At 35.2% G+C, this 25,408-nt stretch overlaps 1 protein-coding gene and 3 non-coding genes across 4 annotated transcripts; 3 read left to right on the forward strand and 1 right to left on the reverse strand.

Annotated features, from left to right (window-relative positions):
• Window positions 1-5,753: 5,753 nt before the first annotated feature.
• On the forward strand, window positions 5,754-5,860 carry LOC128287065 (small nucleolar RNA R71). Its single transcript, XR_008277765.1, has one exon. It is a non-coding gene; the product is annotated as a small nucleolar RNA R71 (small nucleolar RNA).
• Window positions 5,861-15,320: 9,460 nt separating this feature from the next.
• LOC128287312 (small nucleolar RNA R71) lies at window positions 15,321-15,427 on the forward strand. Its single transcript, XR_008278011.1, has one exon. It is a non-coding gene; the product is annotated as a small nucleolar RNA R71 (small nucleolar RNA).
• A 2,932-nt stretch (window positions 15,428-18,359) lies between these two features.
• Window positions 18,360-19,395, forward strand: LOC108462110 (uncharacterized). The gene has a single exon (XM_017762104.2). It carries the CDS (start codon window positions 18,373-18,375, stop codon window positions 19,393-19,395), a length of 1,023 nt encoding a protein of 340 aa, XP_017617593.1. The 5' UTR covers window positions 18,360-18,372.
• A 5,678-nt stretch (window positions 19,396-25,073) lies between these two features.
• Window positions 25,074-25,180, reverse strand: LOC128287703 (small nucleolar RNA R71). The gene has a single exon (XR_008278403.1). It is a non-coding gene; the product is annotated as a small nucleolar RNA R71 (small nucleolar RNA).
• Between the last annotated feature and the right edge of the window lie 228 nt (window positions 25,181-25,408).

Genomic DNA, 25,408 nt, shown 5'->3' on the forward strand with positions numbered 1-25,408 from the left:
TAATTGTTCAAGCTCAATCAACATAGAAATAAATAATAATCAATATTTTTTTATTTTTTATTTTTTTAAGTCAAACAGAAGCACATAGCTAGACAACTAACCAAATCAAATCTCAATAAAAAGGGGATCAATAAAATGGGAAAAAGTCATAACAAACGAAAAAATGGATTAAGGGTTAACATTAATAGGTTAATCAAGAAATGGTATGTTAGGCTTAATGAGGTTCACTAAGAGTTAATTAAAAATGTAGGCTTTTTATGGGATAAGTGGGTTAAAACATAAGTGCCTGTATCATCTTAGTATATCAAATCAAATGTGTGATCTCAACATGCATAATCAAAGGAAGTTCTAGAATAACAAATCAAGTTGACATACTCATAACCAATAATAGAAAAAGCATGAAAAATGTATGCTCTATAAACTCAAAATCTCACAAAAAATCATGGTTTTGATGCCAAACTTACAAATTTCAAACTTTAAGATAATACCACAATTCAAGGAAATAACCAAAAAATTTTAATTTTTAAAAAAACCTTATCATGCCTGGTTCTCTCATGCCTTAAATTTTAAATCAACCAATGCACAAATATCTGCAAATTAATCCAAAACACATCAACAAAAATCTCAAATTAACAAAAAATTATTTTAATGGAAGTATGAGAAAATTAGTTAAATACAAGAAATAATTTAGGGAATTTTTAATAATTATCTAAACAACCTTCCCAAAGTTAAGATGTACATTGTCCTCAATGTACAAACATATATAACCACAGCATAAGCAGAATGTCATAAGAGAGGGAGAAAACTGAAATTGTCCTGAATATTGGATGAAATAGCCAAAATGGTGAAAACCAGAATTGTAGGAAATTCTAAATGTAGTGCATGATTCCAAGCCAACTAATAAGAAAATAAACACAAATAGTGAAGAAGATCAAAAGGTTACGGCTCAATTAGAAACAACAATAAAAATAAAAATACAATTCAAAAGATAAGAAATGAAATAAGTCTAAAAAAAAAAAATAAAATCAATGATCCTCATCATCAAATGCATCAGTATCGTGAGTCGCCGATGCTAAAGAGGATATATGGAGGTGCTGAAAAATCTACTACAAGGTCGCGTCAATACTATCGAACCACTAAAGCAGTGCTGCTCGAAGCAAGTGAACCATTCAGAGAGGTTCGCTAAGGTGATAGCAGATGTAGCAGGACGGTGACTCTGAGATGGAGAATGAGGTGAATCCTCGTGGTGAAAGGGGACATCATCAGTGAAGTCCAGATGCTCATCCTGAAGGTTAGAATGAGATACTCGATGTTGAGGAGGATCCACTCCACGCAGCTGCTCGATCATCTTCATGTGACTCATACTGGATAATCCCTACAGAGACATATGTCCAACTAGTGCAAGAGAGGAGAACTGCTCTGGTGTGTCGAGGAGACTGAAGTGACGTGCGAGTCGAGTCACATAAAGGCATAAGTAGATAGGACCCTTCCTACTGCGCTCTGTTTGATGGAGGACAGTGAGGGCGATGAAATAGGCAAGATCAAAGGTGCACCCTGTGGCCATGCTCCACAAATAATATGCGTTGGTTATACCAACGACGCCGATGGTCTCCCTTTTATCGATTAAAGTATGAGCCAAGATGGCATAAATGTAGCACAGGGCCAGAGGAAGGGAAGTCGCATTTGACCGACTCAGGTCATAAGGCATCGTACTCTCCGTGAGGTCTACCCAGTAAAGGGATGGCGAGTAGTAGATGTGCCGGTATAATTAGAGAAACCTATTGGTACCCATAAACCCCTCATTATAGAGTCCCAATGTAGCTCTAAGCTCTCGGATGCTCATATGATACGCCCTACTGCCAAGTCAGAAAGTAATAGTGTGCAGCTTATCATGGGTCGATATCACCTACTGTAGGAGAAATCTCAAACAAAACTTTGAGGCCAGTTTCGAGTATGTGGGCTCGATGATGGACAAGAACTAATCCTAAGGAGTTGTAACAATGATGGCGCAGACATGATCAGCTAACTGGACCTGCTCTAAAGCGGCCCAATCAATACATCGACTTAATTCGAATGGCCTCAGTTGAAGAAGCTGATATAAGTCCTCTTGGGGACCCTGTGGAAATCGGAGATAGGGGTAGCTTGCATCGGTAGAAGGGTCCAAAGAAAAGGTCGCGTCAGGAGTCATTCGCTGTTTCAAAGTAGGGATGGCGACCTTAGATTTCCTACGTGTGTTGGTCATGGTGTATCTGCAATAAAAGTGGACCAAATAACAATTTCAATATTCAAGGTAAAAACACAAATCGACACAATTGATTAGTTCAAATAATCATAAAACGAAAGTCGATCGTGTAAAAATCCACAGTCACAAGATTCAACACACAACTAAATACTTGAATCCAACTTGCACATGAAATAAGCAGTAAGAATAAACAAAGAGTAATAATATTACTAATAAAATAATAATAATAAAAGAAAACAATAAGTCATCAACTACTAACATAACTGAGAAATACCAAAATGATGCATAAGAATAATAAGACTAAGTAATAATAAGAAGAAATGAAAATGATAAAACAACCAAAACTAAAATGAACAAACTAATGTAAATCACCAAAACATAACTACATAGTTAAATAACATAACAAAAATAAAAATAAAAATAATAAACATAATAATAAAAACAAATAGAAAGAAAAATAAGAAAAAGTGTTAATAAATAGAATAAAAATAAATAATTAAAATAATAATAATTAAAATAAAATAAAAATAAAGAGCAAGGGTAAAAGGGGAGAACCGACGGAGGGGCGGTGACAGTGATTGGAGGTGGGGTAGTTAGTACGAGATGGGCACGGGGTTGGGACATGGCATAGGAGAAGTCACAGACGGTAGGAATGGGAAGGAGGTGTGCGCGTCGAAGGGAGAAGGAAGAGGAATCAGGGATGGTTTGAGGTGCAACACGATTGTGAAGGGTGAGGGGAAATGGGGTTTAGTTAGTTGGAAGACAAGAAGGGGAGAGATCGTGATGGGAAAGAGGGAAGATGGTGCTCCGACGAAGTGGTTCGGCAAGGGGAGAAGGGGGTTCCGTAGGGGTGGTGACTCGAAAAGTGAAGAGAGGGGGGAGAAAAAAAGGTTCAGAGTTGGTAGGGGAAGGGCAAAGATGATGGCGATGGCGATGGAGGTAGACGTGGGTAGAGTGGCAGTTAGGGTTAAGAATTGAGGAAGAAAAATGACAAAATAAATTAGGGTTTGGGTTAAAAAAGGGGAACACAGTCGTGTAAAGGCCTGTGTTGGGCCACACGATTGTGTCACATGCTCATGCGGCATTTCCTCAGCCCATGTGCAATTTCCTTCACTTTTCCCACGCCCATGTGTGAGGCCATGTGGGTTACATGGTCTCACACACGCCCGTGTGTCCCGGCCTTTTCTCGTACACGGTCGTGTCTCTTATCCGTGTAACTCACTGATTTTAAATTAAATTTGAAAAATTAGCTCCAATACTCACATGGCTTAGGACATGCCCGTGTGTCCAAGTCGTGTGTGCTACATGATCATGTGGACTATCTTAGGCCGTGTAACCTTTGAAATTTGAAAAACATTAAGTCTCAAGACTCACATAGCCATAGACACGCCCATGTGTTCAGGCCGTGTGGGTCCAAAACACATTTTTTATTTAAGATTTTAAATTAGCATAAAATGGAATTAAAAGAATTAGCAAAAGTTAAACACTCAGTTGTCTCCCGAGAAGTACTTATTTAGAGTCTAAGCTCGACTTACCTTGTTGCACGGTTACGGTGGTTCACCGAGCTGAAGCTCCTCTTTCTAGTTAACAATGTTTTTACCAAAATAAGGTCTAAGTCGAGTACTATTTACCTTAAATATGCCAAATTCAGAATGAGTTACCTCAACTGTATTATATGGGAAGAAGTTCAGTACAATAAATATGTTTGATCCATTTGATTCTAGCTTCGAAGGGGAGATTTGTGGATTCATTTTGTCTAGCAGTACTTTTTCCCCAACCTTAAATTGATTTGTTCTCATCACGTGCTCATCATGGCATTGCTTTGGCTCTTCATTGTGTTCTTTCGGTTTCTCCTTAGCATGCATCCCCCATTCATCTAGTTCACCTAGTTGCAACATTCACTCTTCATAAATTGTTCGATTTCTATCACCTTGATTGTAGCATTGCTCCATTATGTTTTCTTGAGGAGTTTCTTGCAAAGAAGGTTGATCCACATGGGCACTAACATTAACAGAACATTTAAAATCATCTTTATCACTAGATGTTCTCACAAAATCACGTGTTTGGAGAGTAATTGTTTCGTTACCTATATGAAGTACGAGTTTACCTATACCAACATCTATTACAGTATTAGCAGTTGCTAAAAATGGTCACCCTAAAATTAAAGGTACCTCACTACCCCCATCCATATCCAACATAACAAATTAATGTGGAATATGAATTTATTAATTTTAACAAGAACATCCTCGATAACACCCCTAGGATATCTAATGGTTCTATCCGCTAATTGAATACTCATCCTAGTTTGTTTGGGTTTCCCAAGACCTAGTTGTTTAAACATTTTATAGGATATGAAATTAATACTAGCCCCTAAATTAGCCAAAGCATTATCAACATTTAAACTACTAATTAAACAAGGAATGGTAAAACTCCTTGGATCTTTCAGTTTGTCGGGTAGTTTATTTTGTAAGATGACTGAGCAAATTGCATTGAGCTCCACAGTCAACCAATCGTCTAACTTCCATTTGTTTGCCAACAACTCTTTTAAAAGTTTGACATAATTGGGCATATGTGAAATGATAAGTTAATATGTAATTTTTTTAAGAGTTTAAGAAATTTACCAAATTGTTCATTCGCGTGATCTCTCTTCGTCGTATTAAGATATGGCACTTGAGGTTTATATTCTTTGGCAATCGGCTTTTGCTCTTTTTAGCTTACCTCAACATTATCGTTATTCACCATAATTTCTTACCTCGGTTCTTGTTTAGATTCAACTAACCCTTCTTCATCTCGAACAGTAATTGCATGAAGCTGCTTCCTTGGGTTAGTTTCATCATTTCTAGGCAAACTACATTATGGTCTTTCCGAGATTAATTTAGCAAGTTGGCCTAATTGATTTTTGAGTTCTTTTGATTTTTTAGTGTTGCCTCAGTGTTTTGAAAACACATTTTTGACACTGAGATAAACTTGGTCAACATCTTCTTAAGTTCAACTTTTTCTCTTGCTGGTAAGGTTGTTGTTGGAAGCTTAGAGGGGGTTGTGCGTTTTGATTTCCTTGACCACCCTAAGAGAAATTGTGATGGTTCCTCTAACCTGCATTATAGTTGTTACTATAAGGGTCATTTTGAGGCCTAAAATTATTACCCATATAATTGATTTGCTTGTTCTCTATACTAGGACCAAAGGGTAAACATTCTGGATTATTTGTTCCACCTCTATTTATATTGCATTGCATCATTGGATATACTTGCGTAGACTATCAATTTTCTTATTAAATAAGTCTCCCTGATTTGATAACATGGTGAGTGCATCTAAATTAAAGACACCGATTGCTTTCATCAACTTTGTCCTCATGAGCTATTGATAATTATTCAGTGCCATCTCCTTAATAAATTCATAAGCTGCTTCTGGAGTTTTATTGTTCAGAGTTTCATCAACTGCTGCATCAATTAGCTACCTAGTTGAGGGATTCAAACCATTGTAGAAGATTTGAACTTGTAGCCAAAAAGGTAACCTATGGTGATGACACCTTCTCAATAAGTCTCTGCATCTCTCCCATGCATCATATGAAGTCTTTAAATTGATTTGAAAAAAGGAAGAGATATCATTCCTCAACTTGGCTATCTTAGCCGGTGGGAAGTACTTCAAAAGGAACTTCTCGGTCATTTGAGCCCTATAGTGATGAAACCTTATGGTAAAGAGTTTAACCACTGTTTAGCTTTGTTCCTCAATGAGAAGGGGAATAACCATAAGTGAATTGTGTCATCAGTCGTGCCATTAATCTTGAAAGTATCATAGATTTCCAGGAAATTGACCAAATGAGTATTTGTATATTCGTATTGCAAAACCATCGAACTGAACAAACTGTTGTACTATCTAAATAGTGTTCGGCTTCAGTTCAAACTTATTTACAGTAATAGTGGGTCGTACAATACTCGATTCATCCCTAGTCAGAGTGAGCTTAGCATAATCATACATAGTACAAGGAACAGGAGCTGCTACAGCTACAGGAGGTAGCTGAATATTCTGATTATCGTCCATCTCCTCAGTAATAATGATGTCCTCTTATTTGTCTATTATTTTGTTGACTCTGCCTTGCTTCTCTATGATTTCTGCGAGCTATACTTTCAATTTCACTATCAAATAGCAATGGTCTCGACGGGTTTCTTCTAATCATAAACCAAAAGAACCTGCTAGAAGCAAGCAGAAGAAAAAAAATTAGAATGTAAAAATTAAACTAAAAACAAAATAAACAAAATAAAAATGACTAAATTAAAAAATAAAGTCTTCCTAATATTTTAGTTCCCGATAACGGCGCAAAAAACATGATGTGTGTTTTCCATGCTAACTAAAATTTATAACAAATGCAAGTGCACTTATTGAACAATAGTATAGCTACGGTGAGTAGATATATCATATCCACGAGGTCTAAAATTATTAGTAATTATTGTTTTCTTATTATTTAGCCGAGAATTTTGAGTGATGAGTTTTAATCTAAAATTAATAAACTAATTTAACTAAGAACACGACAAAGAACGAATGAGGAAATAATCGAAAGATAACCAATGAGAGACACTACCTAAGAAAAAATCCACCTAGACTCCTTCTATTATTATTAATTTGATTTAAACGATTTATTCACTTGGTTTCTTGATCTATAGAAATCCCTAAATTATACTAATATCTCTTTTCAGAGTAGAAGCAACTGACTCTAGGTAGATTAATTGAAATCTCTTTCTAATTAAAACCCTTATTGTCGCATTAACTCGATTTATAGATTCCCTTTTAGATTTGACTGGAATATGGTATTTTATGTCATCCCATTTCTATGATTGCATGCAACTCCACTCAAATATGCTAGATCTACTCTTAAACAGGGACTTTTGCTCCACTGAATTAAGCACATTAAACATGAATTAATATATCAGAAATATTAAAACAAGAAATAAACACACATAATTGAAAACAAAAATAAAGTATTTATCATGTAAAACAAAAATTAAATAATAAAATTCATCATAGGTTTCATCCTCCCTAGGTATCTAGGGAATTAGTTCATATTTCTGAAATAAAACATCTCAAAGTTAGAAAAACTACAAGAAACAAAGAAACTCATAAAAACTTCAGAAGAAATTAGAAGGAGATCTTCAATCTTGACGGAAATCTACTTCGGAAGTGGCTCCAATGGTGTTCATTGAGTGTTTTCTTCAATCTTCTCTGATGGTTCCCATATCTCTTTTTCTGTTTTATATTTATTGACTTTAAAATGCTCAGAAAGCTTAAAAATTGTGTTTTTCCACGTTGGGAAGCAAGGTGCAAAATCGGCACGGGCTAGCACATGGGCGTCTGGCCAGCCTGTGTGGCTCTTGAAATCTACTATTTTTCTCCGATTTTTGCCCCTTTTGCTCCCAAATGCTCACCTAACTATAATGACATGATTTCAAAGGATCAGGAGCATCAAATTCACCAATTTGCATAATAATTATCCAGAAATGCAGTAAGAATAAGATTAAAATATGTTAGTTTTATCATTTATCAACAAGTTCCATCTCGGTAAATTTGAATGGATTTGACAAAATTGGAAATTTGTAGAATAGTCTAGACATCCTAACCCTACAACATCGAGCAATTTTTGTACTAATATTTTGTTTCATATATTTGAATTTTACATTCTTATTGATGATCCTAAAACTAACTAAAAATTCGACTAAGGTAAGCGCACCTATCGAACAGTAGTATAGTTGAGGTGAGATCAGAAATATCGTATCCATGAGGACTAAAAGTACTAGTAATTACTATCTTTTTATTATCTAGCCTAAGAATTGAAGGGATGTTTTCTAAACTAAACTTAATTATCTAACTAACTAAGAATGCGAAAGAGATACAAGTTGGAAAATATTCTTTGGAAAATCGATGGAGAAAACAATACCCAAGGAAGAATCCACCTAGACTTCACTTATTACTTCTGGATTAGACGATTTATTCACTTGACTTAATCCGTAGAAATCCCTAGTTTATGTTATCATCTCTCTTGAGACTAAAAACAACTGACTTTAGGTTGATTAATTGAAATCTCTTTCTAATTAAAACCCCTATTGCCGCATTAACTCGATCTATAGATTCCCTTATTAGATTTGACTCTAATCTGGCAGATTTATGTTGTCCTATCTCTAGGATTGTATGCAACTCCGCTTAATTATGAATGATCTACTCTTAAACAGGGACTTTTGCTCCACTGAATAAGCACATCAAAAACTTGAATTAATGTCCTAGAATATTAAAGCAAGAATTAGAACTCACAATTAAGAATAAGAACACGTATTTATCATATAATTCAAATAGTAATAAGATCTGTCCTAGGTTTCATCTCCCTTAGGTATTTAGGGAGTTTAGTTCATAATAATGGAAAACATCTCAAAATTGGGAAAACAACAAAACATAAAGAAACCTAAAAAACTTCTAAGGAAATTGAGTGGAGATCTTTAATCTAGAAGTAGATCCTGATTCCGAGCTGATTCTGATGGCTATCCTTGCGTATTTTCTACCTTCTACTCTGCATGTCCCCCCTTTGATCCTCTTCTAGGGTGTTTATATAGACTTTTGAATGCTTCAAAACCATTAAAATTAGCCTTTTTAGAGTAGAATTAGACTTGGGCTCGACAGGGACACGGCTGTGTGCCACGCCCGTGTGAAGGTCCTCAGGCCGTGTGCAATTCTGACTTGGTTTTTAGTCGACACGGCCATGACACATGGGCGTGTGGCCTGCCCATGTGTATCAAACGGACATGTGGTTTACCCGTGTGAAAATTCCTAGGCCGTGTGAAATACTGAGGTAAGCCCAATTTGTCTGTTTTTGGCCCGTTTCTTACTCTTTTCACCTTCCTATGCTCACCTGGGTATAAAAAATGAAATTAAAGGATTAGGAGCATCAAATTCACTAAATCTTATGACAAATCATCCAAAAATATGCCAAGTATGGGATAAAAATATGTATATATTATGGTTTATCAAATATCCCCACACTTAAGCATTTGTTTGTCCTCAAGCAAAATCCTCAACTCTCAATTAAAAAAAATTATTTTCAACTTATAATTCTCATCAATACTGTATCGAAGTAAACCACAAGTAATCATATATTGAGAATTTAACAAAAAAAAAAATCAAAGTTTCAAACAATCCAAGTTGAGCACTTTAATCGTAAAATCATAAGTATCTCCCTTTATCTAAGTAATCACCTTTAATTCCAAATTGTCAAGAGTTGGCATCCTCACTAAATATTCACTTAAATCACTAGAAGTGTTTAATGTTCAATAATTAAGCACTCAATAGTCAAACATGAAAAGTTATTACCATAGGCTTGCATGAAAATCAAATCTCCACCACTATAAATGAGATGATACACGGATCAAAAGGTCTTTAACAGGGTTGTAATGGGGCTTGGGTTAAAGGTGTGGATAAAGGCTAAAAAAGGGGGTTAGAATCGAGATTAATTTAATAAATTACCAAACTTAGAAAAATAAAGCTAATTACTGAATTACAAACAAGTGCGAAAACCATTCGGAACTAAGGAAGTGAGCTTTTTCTCACTATAATAACTTTAACTTATCCAAGCTCTTTATAATATAAAAATAAATATACTATTTTTTTTAAGAATAAGAACAAGTATGGAAAGTACATAGTAAGGAATAATTCAGCAACTGAAATGAATGAAAATAGTTAGGTAACTAACCAAATCAAATCTCGATAAAAAGGGAGTCAATAAAAAGGGAAAAATTCTTAATGAATAAAAAAAGGTTAAGTTGTGGTTTAACATTAAGGGAGAAATCAAGAAACAATGGTTAAGGATCAAAGGGGTTCACTAAGGGCCAATTATATGGGTAGGCTTTTTATAAGGTAAGTGGGTTAAAACTTAAGTGCCTTTATCATCTCAGTATATCAAATCAAAAGGTGTGGTCTTGACATGCATAATCGATGCAAGTTCTAGAATAGTAAATCAATATTGACACACTCATAAAAAAATCAGTGAGCAAAAAGATTTATGCTCTAAAAGGCTTAAAGTCTCACAAAAATTATGGGTATTTGATGTCAATCCTGTAAATTTAAAATTTCAAGATAATACCTCAATTTAAGGAAACAACCTAGCAATTTTAATCCTCAAAAGTCAACTTATCATGCTTGATTCTCTAATTCCTTTAAAGTTTGAACAATCAATGCATAATTCCCTATGATTAAATTCAAAACATATTAATAAAAATTATAAATCAATCAGAATTCACTTTAACAATAGTATGAGTAAATTATTTGAGAACGAGATAAAAATTCAAGGATTTTCTAATAAACATATAAATAACCTCCCCACACTTAAGATGTACATTGTCCTCAATGTACGAAGATAGATAATAATAATATAAGCAAAATGTCAGAAGAGAGGGAGAGAGGCGAAACTGCCCTGTATTTTGGATGAAATCCTTGGAATAGTGAAAGCTAGAGTTGTAGATAAGGCTAATGAAAGACATGATTCTAAGTTACTAATAAGAAAATAAACACAACTTGTGGAAGAGAATTAAGGGATTACCTGATAATAACTATAAAGATAAACATAGTTCAAAATATAAAACATAAGTTTTAAGAAAAATAAATAAAAGAAAAATAAAATAAAAATAAATGGACTCAAAGGTCCTCATCATCATATGCATCAGCATCACGAGGTGGTGGTGGTGGAGGCGAGATGTGGAAGTGCTCGCAGATTTGCTGCAGAGTTACCTCGTTGCTGTCGAACCTCGCAAAACACTGTTGCTCAAAGTGAGTGAGTCGCTCGGATATATCAGTCAAAGTGCCAGCAGGAGGTCGATAACTCTGTGGTGGTGATCGTAAGTATAGGTTCTCGTGAGGGGGAGGGACATTATCAGTAATGTCCTCTGACTCATCTTGGTCATCAGAGTGAACAAGTTTGTACTGAGGAAGATCGAATCCACGGTGTCGCCTTATCATCCTCATGTGGATCATACTAGAAATTCCCTGAGGAGTCATCTGGCCTACTAATTTGAGTGTCGATGACATCTCTGGAGTGTCGAAGAATCTAAAGTGTCAGGCGAGGCGAGTCACGTAGGGACCAAGACAGATAAGACCCCTCCTATGGCGGTCCGTCTGATGGCGAAAAGCAAACGCTATGAAATATGCCAAATCAAATACATGACCAGTCGCCATGCTCCAAAAGAAGTAAGCATCGATGATGCTAACGATGCCGGTGCTCTTTCTCTTCCCAGTTAAAGTGTGAGCCAAGATGGCATGGATGTAGCGTAGTGTTGGAGAAAGTGATGTCGCCTTCGAGTGACTCGCGTCATAACGAATTTGACTAGCTGTGAGATCGATCCAACAACACGAGAGGGAGTAATAGATGTGATGGTAGAGGTGAAGAAAGTTATCGGCACCTATAAACTCATCGGTGTAGATGCCCAAAGCTACGCCAAACTCAAGGACGCTCATATGTCGCACTAAGCCACCAAGTTAGAAAGTGATAGTACCGGCCTCGTCATGGGTATTCATCACATGCTGTAGATGAAAAGTAGTACAAAACTCCAAGGTAAGCTCTGAATAGGTGGGTTCGATAATCGCAAAGAACCGATCCCACAGGGCAATGGTAATGAAAACCCAAACCTAGCGGTCGCATGCGCAAAAGTTGAAACAAGTCATCCTGTGGGCCTGATGAGAATCGAAGTAGAAGGAGACGAGTTTCGGTTGAGGCGCTTGAGGAGGTTGCACCAGGACCCTTCTACTTTTTTGAAGCGGGGACGGTAGTTTTCTTGCCTCGTGTGTTTGTCATAGTATTCCTGAAAAATAAAATAAAATTGATCCAAATCAGAAAAGCAACTAAAAGGAGAAAACAACAAGTAAAGAACTATGTTAAAGTAAATTGGTAGATATGAATCAATTCTACAACTAGATAAAAAAGAACTATAATAGATGATGAAGTCAACATAAGAAAATATAATAATGGTAAGAGACAAATGAGACTAGCATAATGAATTGCACATGGGGTATTAAGAATGAAATAAAAGGGAATAACAAAGAAGAATAGAGTGAAAATAATAATAATAATAAGAACTAACCTAAACCATTATGCATCAAAATAGAAATCATCATAACCAACTCAAAATCAAAATAATAAACACAAAAAAATAAACAAAAAATAAATAAAGTAAAATACAAAATAAAGTGAAAATAAAAATTAAAAATAATAATAAAGAAAATAAAGAAAAGAAAAACAATGGTGGAAGAGTCAACTGACGGGGTGTATGGTGGTGTTGAAGGTATGGTGGCGGTTGGGGAGTGCGAAGGGGACTGGGGGTAAGTGTGTGTGTGCTGGTGTGGCGCGAAGGTGGAAGGGAAGAGGGGATGTGGGCGGGGGGCTGAAATGGGAGAAGGGGTGTGGTAGAAGGAAGAGGAGAGGGGAAAAGAAAGCGTGAGTGGTGACCGGAGTGTGGAGGGGGGTTGCGGCAGCTAGGGCTTGAGAAGGGAAAATTTGAGAAGAAGAAGACAAAAAAATGTTAGGGTTGGGGGTTTTAAAAGAGACACGATCGTGGGAGGCCTGTGTTGGGCCACACGGTCGTGTCACACGCCCTTGTGGACTTTATATAGCCCGTGTTAATCGCGATATTGAATGCCCATTCGTTACATGGCTTGGGACACGCCCGTGTGTACAGGCCATATGGTTCCTACGGCCGTGTCGCACGGTCGTGTGCCATGTCCTTCGCTTTTTTCACGTCCTTGTGTTATCTCACACACCTGTGTGTCTGAACACATGGCCGTGTGGTTCGCCCATGTAGCTCCCTGGCTTATTTAAAATTTGAAATTTCAGCTCCAAGTTTCACACGGCCGTGTCGCACGACCGTGTGGCTCGATACTTGGAGATTTTTAGCCCCGTTTCCACACGGCCAAGGACACGCCCGTATGGGTTACTGTTCTTGCATAAAAATACGAAAAATAGATAAAATAAATGGGTTAATGGTGTTAGTGCTCGTGTTGCCTCCCAAGAAGCGCTTCTTTAAAGTCTAAGCTTGACTTGACCTTATGGGGATGTTTAGGCAGGTTTGCGGAGCCGTAGCTCCTCTCCACTGTCTTTAAAATCCTTACCGTTTTAAAGTTTAAGACAATGTCCATTTACCTTGAAAGTGCCTTGAGTTGGGTGACTTACCTCTATAGTGCCATATGGAAAACCATTTAGTACCGTAAAAGGAGTCGCTCCGTTTGTATTAAGCTCTGAAGTAGCAATTCGGGGGTCTTTTTCATCTAACAATACTTTGTCCCCGACCTTAAATTGCTTTGTTTCATCCCTACGCTCATTGTAGTGTCGCTTGGATTCATTGTGTACTTTTGGTTTCTCTTTGACATGTATTCGCCATTCGTTTAGTTCATCAATCTGAAGCCTTCGTTTTTTGTGAGTCCCTCTGTTTTTGTTGCATGGATTAGAATGAGGCTCTATCACTTTCTTCCTAGGGGATTCCTGCAAAGAAGTTTGTGCCTTAACATTACTCAAGTTAAAAGAACTTAAACAATCGTCTCGATTACTAGATATATTAGCAGAATCACGAGCTTGAAGTTTAATCGTGTCATCTCCTACACGAAGTATCAATTCACCTGTGCCAACATCGATGATAGTTCTTGCAGTTGCTAAAAAAGGCCTTCCTAAAATTAAAAGTACGTCACTATCCTCATCCATGTCTAAAACAACAAAGTCAACTGGGAATATAAATTTATCAATTTTGACAAGCACATATTTAATAATACCCCTAAGAAATCTAATGGTTTTATCTGCTAATTGAATGATCATCGTAGTTTGTTTGGGTTTCCCAAGACCTAGTTGTTTAAACATTTTATAGGGCATAACATTAATACTTCCCTAAATCATCCAAGGCATTGTTAACATTCAAACTACCAATTAAGTAAGGAATCGTAAAACTCCCTGGATCTTTCAACTTGTTGGGTAGCTTATTCTGTAGAATGGCTGAGCAAACTGCGTTTAATTCCACATGCGACACAACATCTAACTTTTGTTTATTAGCTAAGAGCTCCTTTAAAAATTTCACTGAGTTGGGAATCTGTAAGAGAGCTTCAATAAATGGTAAGTTAATATGCAACTTCTTTAAAAGTTTCAGAAATTTACCAAATTGTTCGTCTGTGTAGTCTTTCCTTTTTGCATTAGGATATGGTACACGAGGTTTATATTCTTTGCTTACCGATTTCTGTGTACCATGATTCATCTCATCCTTACCATTACTTACCACAGCTTCGTGCCTCGTTTCAAATTTAGATTCAACTAACCCTTCTTCGTCGCGCACCGTGATGGCATAGAGTTGCTCTCTTGGGTTAGTTTCTGTGTTACTAGCCATGCTACCTTGTGGTCATTTAGAAATCAGCTTAGCAAGCTGTCCTATTTGAGTTTCGAGCCCTTGAATTGACGCTTGCTGATTCTTAAGCGCTGTTTCGGTATTCTAAAAATGAGTTTCTGACACCAAGATGAATTTTGTGAACATCTCTTCAAGGTTCGGTTTCTTATCATGTTGGTAAGGTGGTTGTTGAAAACCTGGAGGATGTTGTGGTTTTTGATTTCCTTGACCACCCCACGAAATTGGGATGGTTTCTCCAACCTGCATTATAAGTGTTACTATACAGATTATTTTGAGGTCTAGGATTATTACCCATATAGTGGACTTGTTCTTCCTCGGTGCTAGGGTTGAAGGATGGATAATCTGTGTTGTGCATTCCTCCTCCATTTGAATCACACCTCATCACTGGATATACCTGAGTAGAACCATACAAACCATCAATCTTTTTATTTAAAAGTTCTACCTGGTTAGATAGCATAGTGACCGCGTCGAGGCTGAAAACACTAGCTACTTTTGCCAGCTTCGTTCTCATGACTTGCCACTGATAATTATTCAGTGACATTTCTTCAATAAATTAGTAAGCCTCTTCAAGTGTTTTTTTGTTTAAAGTTCCATCGGCGGCTGCATCGATCAGTTGTCTTGTTGAGGGGTTCACACCGTTGTAAAAAGTCTGGACTTGTAGCCATAAAGATAGCCCATGGTGAGGGCACCTTCTCAATAAGTCTTTGTATCTCTCCCATGCGTCATAAAGAGTTTCTAAATCCATCTGCACAAAAGAAGAGATATCATTCTTCAATTTTGCTGTTTTGGCTGGCGAAAAGTATTTAAGTAAAATTTTTTTGGTCATTTGTTCCCAAGTAGTGATTACCCTTCGTGGTAACGAGTTCAACCACTGGTCAGCCTCATTCCTTAATGAAAAGGGAAACAACTGAAGGCGAATGGCATCGTCAGAAATGCAATTTATTTTGAAAGTATTGCAGAACACTAAGAAATTGGCCAAATGAGTATTTGGGTCTTCATCCTGCAAACCATCAAACTGAACAAACTGTTGTATCATTTGAATAGTGTTAGGTTTCAGTTCAAAATTATTTGCAGTAACAGCAGGTCTAACTATACTCGATTCAGTTTCTGTTAAAGTAGGTTTAGCATAATCATACATAGTACGAGGAGCGAGATTCTAATCTACTAGATTTGCAGCAACCACAGGAGGCAGTAGATTATTTTGATTTTCAGCCATCTCTTTGGTTGTAGTATGGATATCGTCCTATCGCTCTTCCTCTATGTATTGTACACTTTGCCTTATTTCTCTTCGGTTTTTGCGAGCTGTGCTCTCGATCTCACTATCAAAAAGCAAAGGTCCTGACGGGTTTCTTCTAGTCATAAACTATAAAAACCTACCAGAAGTAAATAAAATAAAATTTAGTAATTAAAAAAAAACAAAAATAAATTGCAATAAAAACAAAAAAAATGGCTAAAGTAATAAAAATTAAGCATTTCTAATATCTTAGTCCCCGGCAATGGCGCCAAAAAAAACTTGATGGTCTTGAAACTAACTAAAAATTCGACTAAGACAAGCGCATCTATCGAACAATAGTATAGTTGAGGTGAGATCGGAAATATCGTATCCACGAGGACTAAAAGTACTAGTAATTACTATCTTTTTATTATATAGCCTAAGAATTGAAGGGATGTTTTCTAAACTAAACTTAATTATCTAACTAACTAAGAATGCGACAGAGATAAAAGTTGGAAAATATTCTTTGGAAAACCAATGGAGAAGACAATACCCAAGGAAGAATCCACCTAGACTTCACTTATTACTTCTGGATTAGACGATTTATTCACTTGACTTAATCTGTAGAAATCCCTAGTTTATGTTATTATCTCCTTTAGGTATTTAGAGAGTTTAGTTCATAATAATGGAAAACATCTTAAAATTGGGAAAACAACAAAACATAAAGAAACCCAAAAAACTTCTAAGGAAATTGAGTGGAGATCTTCAATCTAGAAGTAGATCCTGCTTCCGAGCTAATTCCGATGGCTATCCTTGAGTGTTTCCTGCCTTCTACTCTGCATATCCCCCATTTGATCCTCTTCTAGGGTGTTTATATAGACTTTGGAATGCTTCAAAACCTTTAAAATTAGCCTTTTTCGAGTAGAATTAGACTTGGGCTCGACAGGGACATGGCTGTGTGCCACGCACGTGTGAAGGTCCTCAGGCCATGTGCAATTCTGACTTGGTTTTTAGTCGACACGGCCATGACAACGGGTGTGTGGCCTGCCTGTGTATCACACGGGCATGTGGTTTACCCGTGTGAAAATGCCTAGGCTGTGTGAAATACTGAGATAAACCCATTTTGTCCGTTTTTGGCCCGTTTCTTACTCTTTTCACCTTCCTATGCTCACTTGAGTATAAAAAATGAAATTAAAGGATTAGAAACATCAAATTCACTAAATCTTATTATAAATCATCTAAAAATATGCCAAGCATGAGATAAAAATATGTATATATTATGGTTTATCACTTATTAAACTTCATTTCTATTTGTTTGTGAGATTCAAATATACAATCAACTGCTGTTTATAAAATTACCCTATTGAAATGAATATATACGAAGAATTGATTATTTATCTTTGATACAATATCTCAAAATAAATTAAAAATAAAAAGTAGTTTTATTTAAAAATAGTAGCTCCTACAAAAATATTATTGAATACAAATAATTACAAACTAACCTTATAAAGTTGAACATGATTTTTAAAATTTAAAACACAAATCTTTCTTCTTTTTATTTGTTTTCTCCCTTCCTACTATACACAAATCTTCCTTTTTTTTTGCTTTGTCTTTTAAACAGACACCAAAAACTTCAACGAAAACCAAAACATTCAATAGATATAATTTCTTGGCTAGGGTAGAGTTATGTAGTTCAAGCGGTGCTGCCTGACAGCGTGACAGGATCATTGGTGTCACTTGACACTTTGGCGGCACCACTAACAAATCTTTTTTCTAGTCTCTTTTTTCTCTTCCCAGCTACTTTTTATTTTGAAAAAATATTGGTGTTGCCAGACACACTAGGGACACCCATTAATTTTTTTTTGACAATTTGCCACCGGTGCTACCTGACAGCATGGCGACATCAATTAAAATTAAAAAAAAAATCATCAGTGCCACTTGACAGACCGACGACACTTATTAAAAATTTTTCCCTGATAGCCACCGGTGTCGCTTCGACACGATAGCAAAAAATATTTTATTTTTTCTTTTATTCTTGACATAATATTTTTAAAAATAAATTAATTTGTGCCGCTGAATTTAATTAAAAATAATAATTTTCTTTTTTTAAAAAAAGAGGTGGTGCTTCTGATTAATTGGTACCAACTTTTACATTAACAAATGAGTCATTTTATATATACTTTTTTAAGTAATTTCATAATTAATTAATATTTTAAAGTTATTCTTATTAAAAAAAGCTGGCAATTTTGTATTGGCAACATTATCAATCAAATTGATAGTATCTTTCATTAAAAGTTTCACTACAATTGATTAATCATTAAAAAAAGGGTTCACTTACGTAACTGTGGGTAATTAATAAATTATTTTAGTAAATTCATTTAAAATGGAAAGTTGGGGAGTCTGACAATCGTAAAGCACCCCCACAAAAATACATGTTCCCATTTGGCATTTCAATCTTATTTGTCACTTCTCTCGCCAATCACTAAGCTTTGGTCACACTGGAAAAAGGCATGGAGTTTCAAACTCTAAACAACTTAGAAACAGAACTCCATGAGCCTCCTCAAGTTTTGTTTGAAGACTATGACAGCACCTGCTCCACACCTTATGTTAGTGCTCCTTCAAGCCCTGGTCGGGAACCAGGACCAGGATGGATTCATGGTGGGTTATTTTATAGTGCACCAGCTAGCCCCATCCACTTTACAATGACCTCAATAGCTTCAAAGGTATCATCAACTCGACCATCTTCACCTGATAACTCACCGCTGCCTCTTGGTTCCGAGTTTGAGTTTTCTGCAAGGTTTGGTTATACTGGGTCGGATCAAACAAGATCCATGACCTCAGCTGATGAACTTTTCTTAAATGGGAAGATCAGACCCTTGAAGCTATCAACTCATTTGGAAAGGCCTCAGGTTTTGGCTCCTTTACTGGATGTTGAACATGAAGATGATGACGGGAGTGAAGATGTAAGAGGCAGAGATGTGAAGGTGAGGGTGGATAAGAGAAGAGCAAGATCCATGTCCCCTTTAAGAAATGCTACTTTCGGCCTTAAAATCCATGACCAAAACATGTGCCTAGATAAAGATTTAGGCCATAAAACTGACAGGAACAACAATGAAACCATCAGTGATCCAATGTCAGCTTCTTCTTCTTCTTCTTCAGATGGAAGAAGATCAAAAGGATGGGTTTTTCTTAAAGGTTTTATAAGGAGCAAAAATGAAGGGCGAAGCAACAATATTAAGTTATGGTCAACTTTTTCATTCTCTCCATTGAAGGAAAAGAAAGCAGGGAACAAGAGCAATGCTGTGGTTCAGGAACCTAACCACAAGCCTGTGAATGGAATGGGGAAGAGGAGGGTTCCACCATCACCCCATGAATTGCATTACACAGCAAATAGAGCACAAGCTGAAGAAATGAGGAAGAAGACTTTTTTGCCTTACAGACAAGGCTTGCTTGGGTGTTTAGGGTTCAGCTCAAAAGGTTATGGTGCCATGAATGGCTTAGCTACAGCTTTAAATCCTGTTTCTTCCAGGTAACTGATCCACTTGGTTAGGGGAATCAAAGAAATTATATAGATTAAAAAAAAAAAAAAAAACCCTTCTTAGGTTTTCATTAACTTTTATTATCATAAATGTATTTTATAGTTAGAACATGTAAAAATATTATGCAATACAATCTAATATCTATTTTCCATATCTCCTGTATTTTGCAGTGAAGATGCAATACAATCTAATATAGTACTTCCTCTGATAAATGTTTATCTATGAGCACATTATGTGTTTCATAAGATAAAATATTTGAGAATAAATTTTAATATGATGTTTTTATTGTTCATCCATCTAGACTGATTTTGAAATTTAGTGAGCTTACTAAAGCAATGGGTATATTGTACCGATGTTGAAAAACAAATAATTAGAACAGCACCTGCCATTGTTGATGTATTTGTAATTAGATATTAAACTGAGATTATAAAAAGTTACCAGGTTTTCTTCTTTGGGGGACCTAAGCATGATCTATGTTTCATCATCATTAAACACTGTTCCTGTTAGAACATTGAAGCAATAATAACAATAATATCACACTCATCGTTCAGTTGAGGGTTCTTAACTCTCAACTTCCCTGGTTTTCAAATCGGTGGCACCGCTAATGCCCAATGGTTACACCACATTAGCACTAGCACATCAGTTCGCTATTCGCTTCGCTTCAAGTAAACTGTATCTATATTATTAATAAATGATTTTTCGTATTGAATTTAGTTGTATTATTCGATGACACTTTAATATTTTTAATTTACAATAAAAACATGTGTAGTGTAAAATTTAAACCTATATTAGAAAATTTTAAATTTACTACTTAACTAAAATTTTATTTTAATTTACTTATATATTTTAAATTTATTATGTATACTTTATTACCTATGTACATATTAAATTTCTAATTACATGGTTTCATTTTTCCTTATTTATTATATATTATTTTTAAATATATGTTCATATTTTAAATTTATAATTTCAATATACATACGTATACAAATATTATATCACTCATATAATTGTTTGTAAATAAACATGACTGTAATTTTAGATCAACTATATTTTCGAAAACAATGATAAAAAACCACAAAAGTAGTTAGATGTGAAGACATAATGAGGTCCAGGGGCAGACCGATGCATGGGCCAGAGGCGAATTTAAAATTTTCTTATGTATATCAAATTGACCCAACAACTTTTAAAATAAATATTGTTATATATTAAATTAAATTATTAATAAAAATAAATTTGATAAATTTATCTATAATTTAATTGGGTCTTTATCAAATTTAAATCACATAAGTGTAATTTTAAAATAATTTTATTTTATCTTTCTTAACAAGCTTTACTGAAAATTTCTTAATTTTTTCCTTCTTTCAAGCTTCAAGTTTCTTTCTCAGCAAATCTTATCCCAAAACAAAATCTCTTTTAATTGAGGTTTGTAAATTTTTTTGTAATATTTTTATTTTTCATTTTATTTTTCTATTTAATTTCTAATTATATATATTTTTAGCACAATAAACTCATTACAAGTTTTATGAGATTTCACGCATTTAAAACAAAGATAAAGGACGGAGAAAAGGATTCTTTAGTAAATATGTAAGTTGATTTTTTTTATCATATTTTTATTTTTCATGATCCACTTAACTCAAGAAAATGACAAATAAGCGTAAATTTCATGAAATATTTTTTTATTTTTAATAATTTTGAATTTTTAAATAAAAGTAAATAGACTAAAAATATTATGGGTTCTTTACTAAAAGCATTATTCCAAAGGGTGTTTCTTTGATGATTAACAATTTTAGCTTTACACAATAGTAGGTGTATATATGTAATTTATCCCATAAAACCAATAATGTAGTGGATTATATGTAGCAAGTATGTAGGTGTATATATACACACACATACAAATGTAAATTTTATATCTTACAAACTTATAGTGTAGTGGAACTGATGTTATATTTCCCGTTGGAAGCAAAACAAGAAATATAAATTTAAATTAATATATATGTGATTATAGGCTGTGCAAATTTATTGTTCATTAGAAAGGAAAAAAGATTGGATTTTTTTTTTTCTAGAGAAAGATGTTGATACCATAGAAAGTAGTATACCACCCAAATTTTCTAGGTTTGATTATTAAAGTTGTACTCAATCTCCTCTAAAATCTTTGCTTGTCGATGTTAAAGAAGTTAACTATCCTCTAATAAAACATGATTCAGGATTACATTGACTAATGATTAATAAAAAAATACTTGCAATCCTTTCCGGTCCTTGCACATATTGCTAGCCCATCATAACCTTGATATTTTGAATATCAAAATTATGATAAAAAAGAATAGCACATATTTTGATTTTAAGAATTAATGATTGTGCCATGAGAAAGGTAAAAAAAAAAAAAAAAAAACCTCCCTAATAAAGCCATCTTTATCAGCAAATCTCAAAACAAGATCCATTTCTTCTCTTTTCTATTCATCACAAGCTTCATTAACAATGATGCAAAATTTTAAGTCTCCAATATCTTCACGGATCTTCTTTTGCACTTTATTAGCAAGAACATGCAAAATCTCCTTTTGAATTGGAAGAGAGACATATTTAGTTGTTTTAGAAGCATTTTCCAACACAACGTTCTTAATGACACCATTATAGGAAGTTAAAAGTTGAATCAACTCAATAAAATTACCACGACTTTTTGAATTAAGTGTCTCATCATCACATTTAAAAGCACAAGCTTGAAATCCAAGTCATAGAACAACATCTATAGAAGTCTTAACTTGTAACCTATTATTCAAAATTTGTTGCAAACTTTGTTGGTGCATTACTTTATAAATATACCTAGATTGCTTCATCAATCCACACAAGATTTCAAGGCATTATTATGTGGTGAACAAGGATCACCTTCAATGTGATTAAGAAATGCACAAATTTTCTTAGAATTAAATTTTTTCCTACTTCTAAATCCTTTAATAGTGAATACGTCCCAACTAAATCATCAAAGTTTCATCTTAAAAAGGTTAATGGTAAACGATATAGGACATCCTTAGTTGGAGAATATTCAAGCCAAGAAGGAAATTGAGTAAATCAAGAATACTGAAAACACCTAGGATGTTCTGTTAGTGAATATGGATAACTAGAGAGATGAATTTGATAGAGACATGCTCTCAAGTAAGCATGTCGAACTCCATCTCATTGATTTAACTGCATATTCCCATATTGGTCGACGTTGTTGGATTTGGTGCCCTAAGTGTAGTATATTCATTTTGTAACTTTTATTTTTTGAACAAATTGGTTTAACAATAACATCCATTAATTACATTAATACCCTTTATATATTGTCCTCACTGTTTTTCCGTGCAAAACAAAATAGAGACAAATATTGGCTTACTAGTTATTAACGCTTAACTAATACCAAGCGAAATTACATGGTTGGATCGTAATATAGAAAGACAACTTGTATTAGTAGATGAACCTAAAAATGTCTTTAGCCTAATTGGAATGAGAAAACTGATTGAAAGTCTAATATGTCATCTATCAAGTCCAATTGGGGAGATACCTTGTCTTGAGCATCGAAACGAATGATTCCCAAAAGATAGAGGCATAGATGTAACTAGTTGGACTGATATTACATCGGGCATGACCCAAGTAGAATAGATCCTGGATCCATTTATGGATTTATTCACTTGTGGTGTTCATAGTGTGACATATGATAAACCGTAATTTATACATATTTTTACCCCATGCTTAACGCATTTTATGGATGATTTCCCATTAGAATTGGTGAATTCGATGCTCCTAATGCTTTAATTTCATGTTTTATACTTATGAGAGCATAGGAGAGCAAAAGGAATGAGAAACGGGCCAAAAACGGAGAAAATGGGCCAAAGTACCAAATCAACACGGCCTGAAGTAATCGCACACGGGCGTGTCCCTGCCGAGCCCAAGTTGAGTCCAATTCAGAAAAGGTTAATTTTGAGGGCTCTTAGGCATTCCAAAGCCTATAAATACACCCTAGAGGAGGAAGAAAAGGGAGACACATAATAGGGAGTAAGGAATTACTCCAAGGAAGCCAATTGATCTATCTCAGAAGCCGGATTCACCATCAAGACTGAAGATCTCTCTTCAATTTCCCCTCCAGGAGTGTTGGGTTTTCTTTATGTTTTGTATTCTTTATTATTCTGAGATGTTTTCTTATTTAGTTATGAACTAAAACCCCTAAATACCTAAGGGGAATGAAACCTAAGACGAATCTTGTTATTATTTTCTGAATTGTATGATAAATATTTAACTTGTTCTTAATTATGTGTTCTTAATTCTTGTTTCGATATCCCAGGATACTGAATCAAGATAAGCTCTTATTTAGAGGAGGAATAGACCCTGTCTAAGAGTACATTTGTCATAATTAAGCGGAGTTGTTTGCGCGCCTAGACATAGGGTGACAAGATTTTGCCGGATTAGGGTGAAACCTAATAAGGGGATTCATAGATCGAGTTAATGCAACCCTAGGGTGTTAATTAGAGAAAGGTATCAATTATTCAATCTAGGGATTAGACGTTATTAGTCTTGAATAGGGATAATAACATAACTTAGGGATCTCTACGGAACAAGTTAAATGAATAAATCGTCCGATTCGGAACCAGAATAACAAGTATAGTCTAGGTGGATTTTTCCTTAGGTATTGTCTTAATTCAATCGATTTTCCCAAAAGCAATTCCCCAATTCCATTCTCTGTGAATTCTTAGTTTAGATAATTAGTTAGTTAAAATAAAACCACTTTATTCTTAGGCTAGATAATAAAAAGACAGTCATTACTAGTATTTTTAGTTCCTTTGGGTTCGACAATTCAGTCTTGCTAAAACTATACTACTGTGTGATAGGTACACTTGCCTACATCGCGATAATAGTTAGTTTCAAGAATGATTAATTATAAATATTTAAAACCTATCACGAAATCACGCGATCAAGTTTTTGGCGCCGTTGCCGGGGAACTAAGATATTAGGAACGCTCAATTTTTATTAATTTAGCCATTTATTTTTCTTGCAATTTAATTTAATTATTATTATTATTATTATTTATTAATTTACTTTTTCTTTCTCTTGGCAGGTTGTTATAGTTTATGACTAGAAGAAACCCGTCAGGACCACTACTTTTTGACAAAGAAATCGATCGCACAGTTCGCAGACATCAAAGAGAAATAAGGCGAAGCTTAAGATACATAGAGAACGCGCAAGAGGACGATACTCAACCCCCAACTGAAGAGATGGCTGAAAACCAAGACAATCAGCTACCTCCTGCAATTGCGGTTAATCAAAATCCTGCTCCACGCACTATGTATGATTATGCTAAACCTTCTTTAACAGGAACTAAATCGAGCATAGTTAGACCTGTTGTAGCTGCAAATACTTTTGAACTAAAACCTAACACTATTCAAATGATACAACAATTTGTTCAGTTTGATGGTTTGCAGGATGAGGATCCCAACGCTCACTTAGCAAACTTCTTAGAACTATGCGATACATTTAAAATTAATGGTGTTTCTGATGATGCCATTCGTCTTCGGTTATTCCCTTTTTCATTGAAAAACAAAGCTAAACAGTGGTTGAACTCATTACCACAAGGGTCAATCACTACTTGGGAACAAATGGCCAAAAAATTTCTATTAAAATATTTTCTGCCGGCTAAAACGGCTAAATTACGTAATGATATCTCTTCGTTTGTGCAGATGGACTTAGAAACTCTTTACGATGCATGGGAGAGATACAAAGACTTACTGAGAAGGTGCCCTCACCATGGGTTATCGCTTTGGCAAGGTGCCCTCACCATGGGTTATCGCTTTGGCTACAGGTTCAAACGTTCCATAATGGCCTGAACCTTTGACTCGACAAATGGTTGACGCAGCTGCTGCCGAAACCATCAATAATAAAACACCTGAAGATGCCTATGAGTTTATAGATGAGATGTCACTGAATAACTATCAGTGGCAAGTTATGAGGACTAAGCCAACTAAATCAGTAGGCATTTATA

Source organism: Gossypium arboreum, chromosome 13, assembly GCF_025698485.1.
Source record: "Gossypium arboreum isolate Shixiya-1 chromosome 13, ASM2569848v2, whole genome shotgun sequence".
NCBI lineage: Eukaryota > Viridiplantae > Streptophyta > Magnoliopsida > Malvales > Malvaceae > Gossypium > Gossypium arboreum.

Bases quoted from the DNA above. Each gene is read 5' to 3' on its own strand.
- LOC108462110 (XM_017762104.2), top strand. From the start codon at position 18,373: ATGGAGTTTCAAACTCTAAACAACTTAGAAACAGAACTCCATGAGCCT.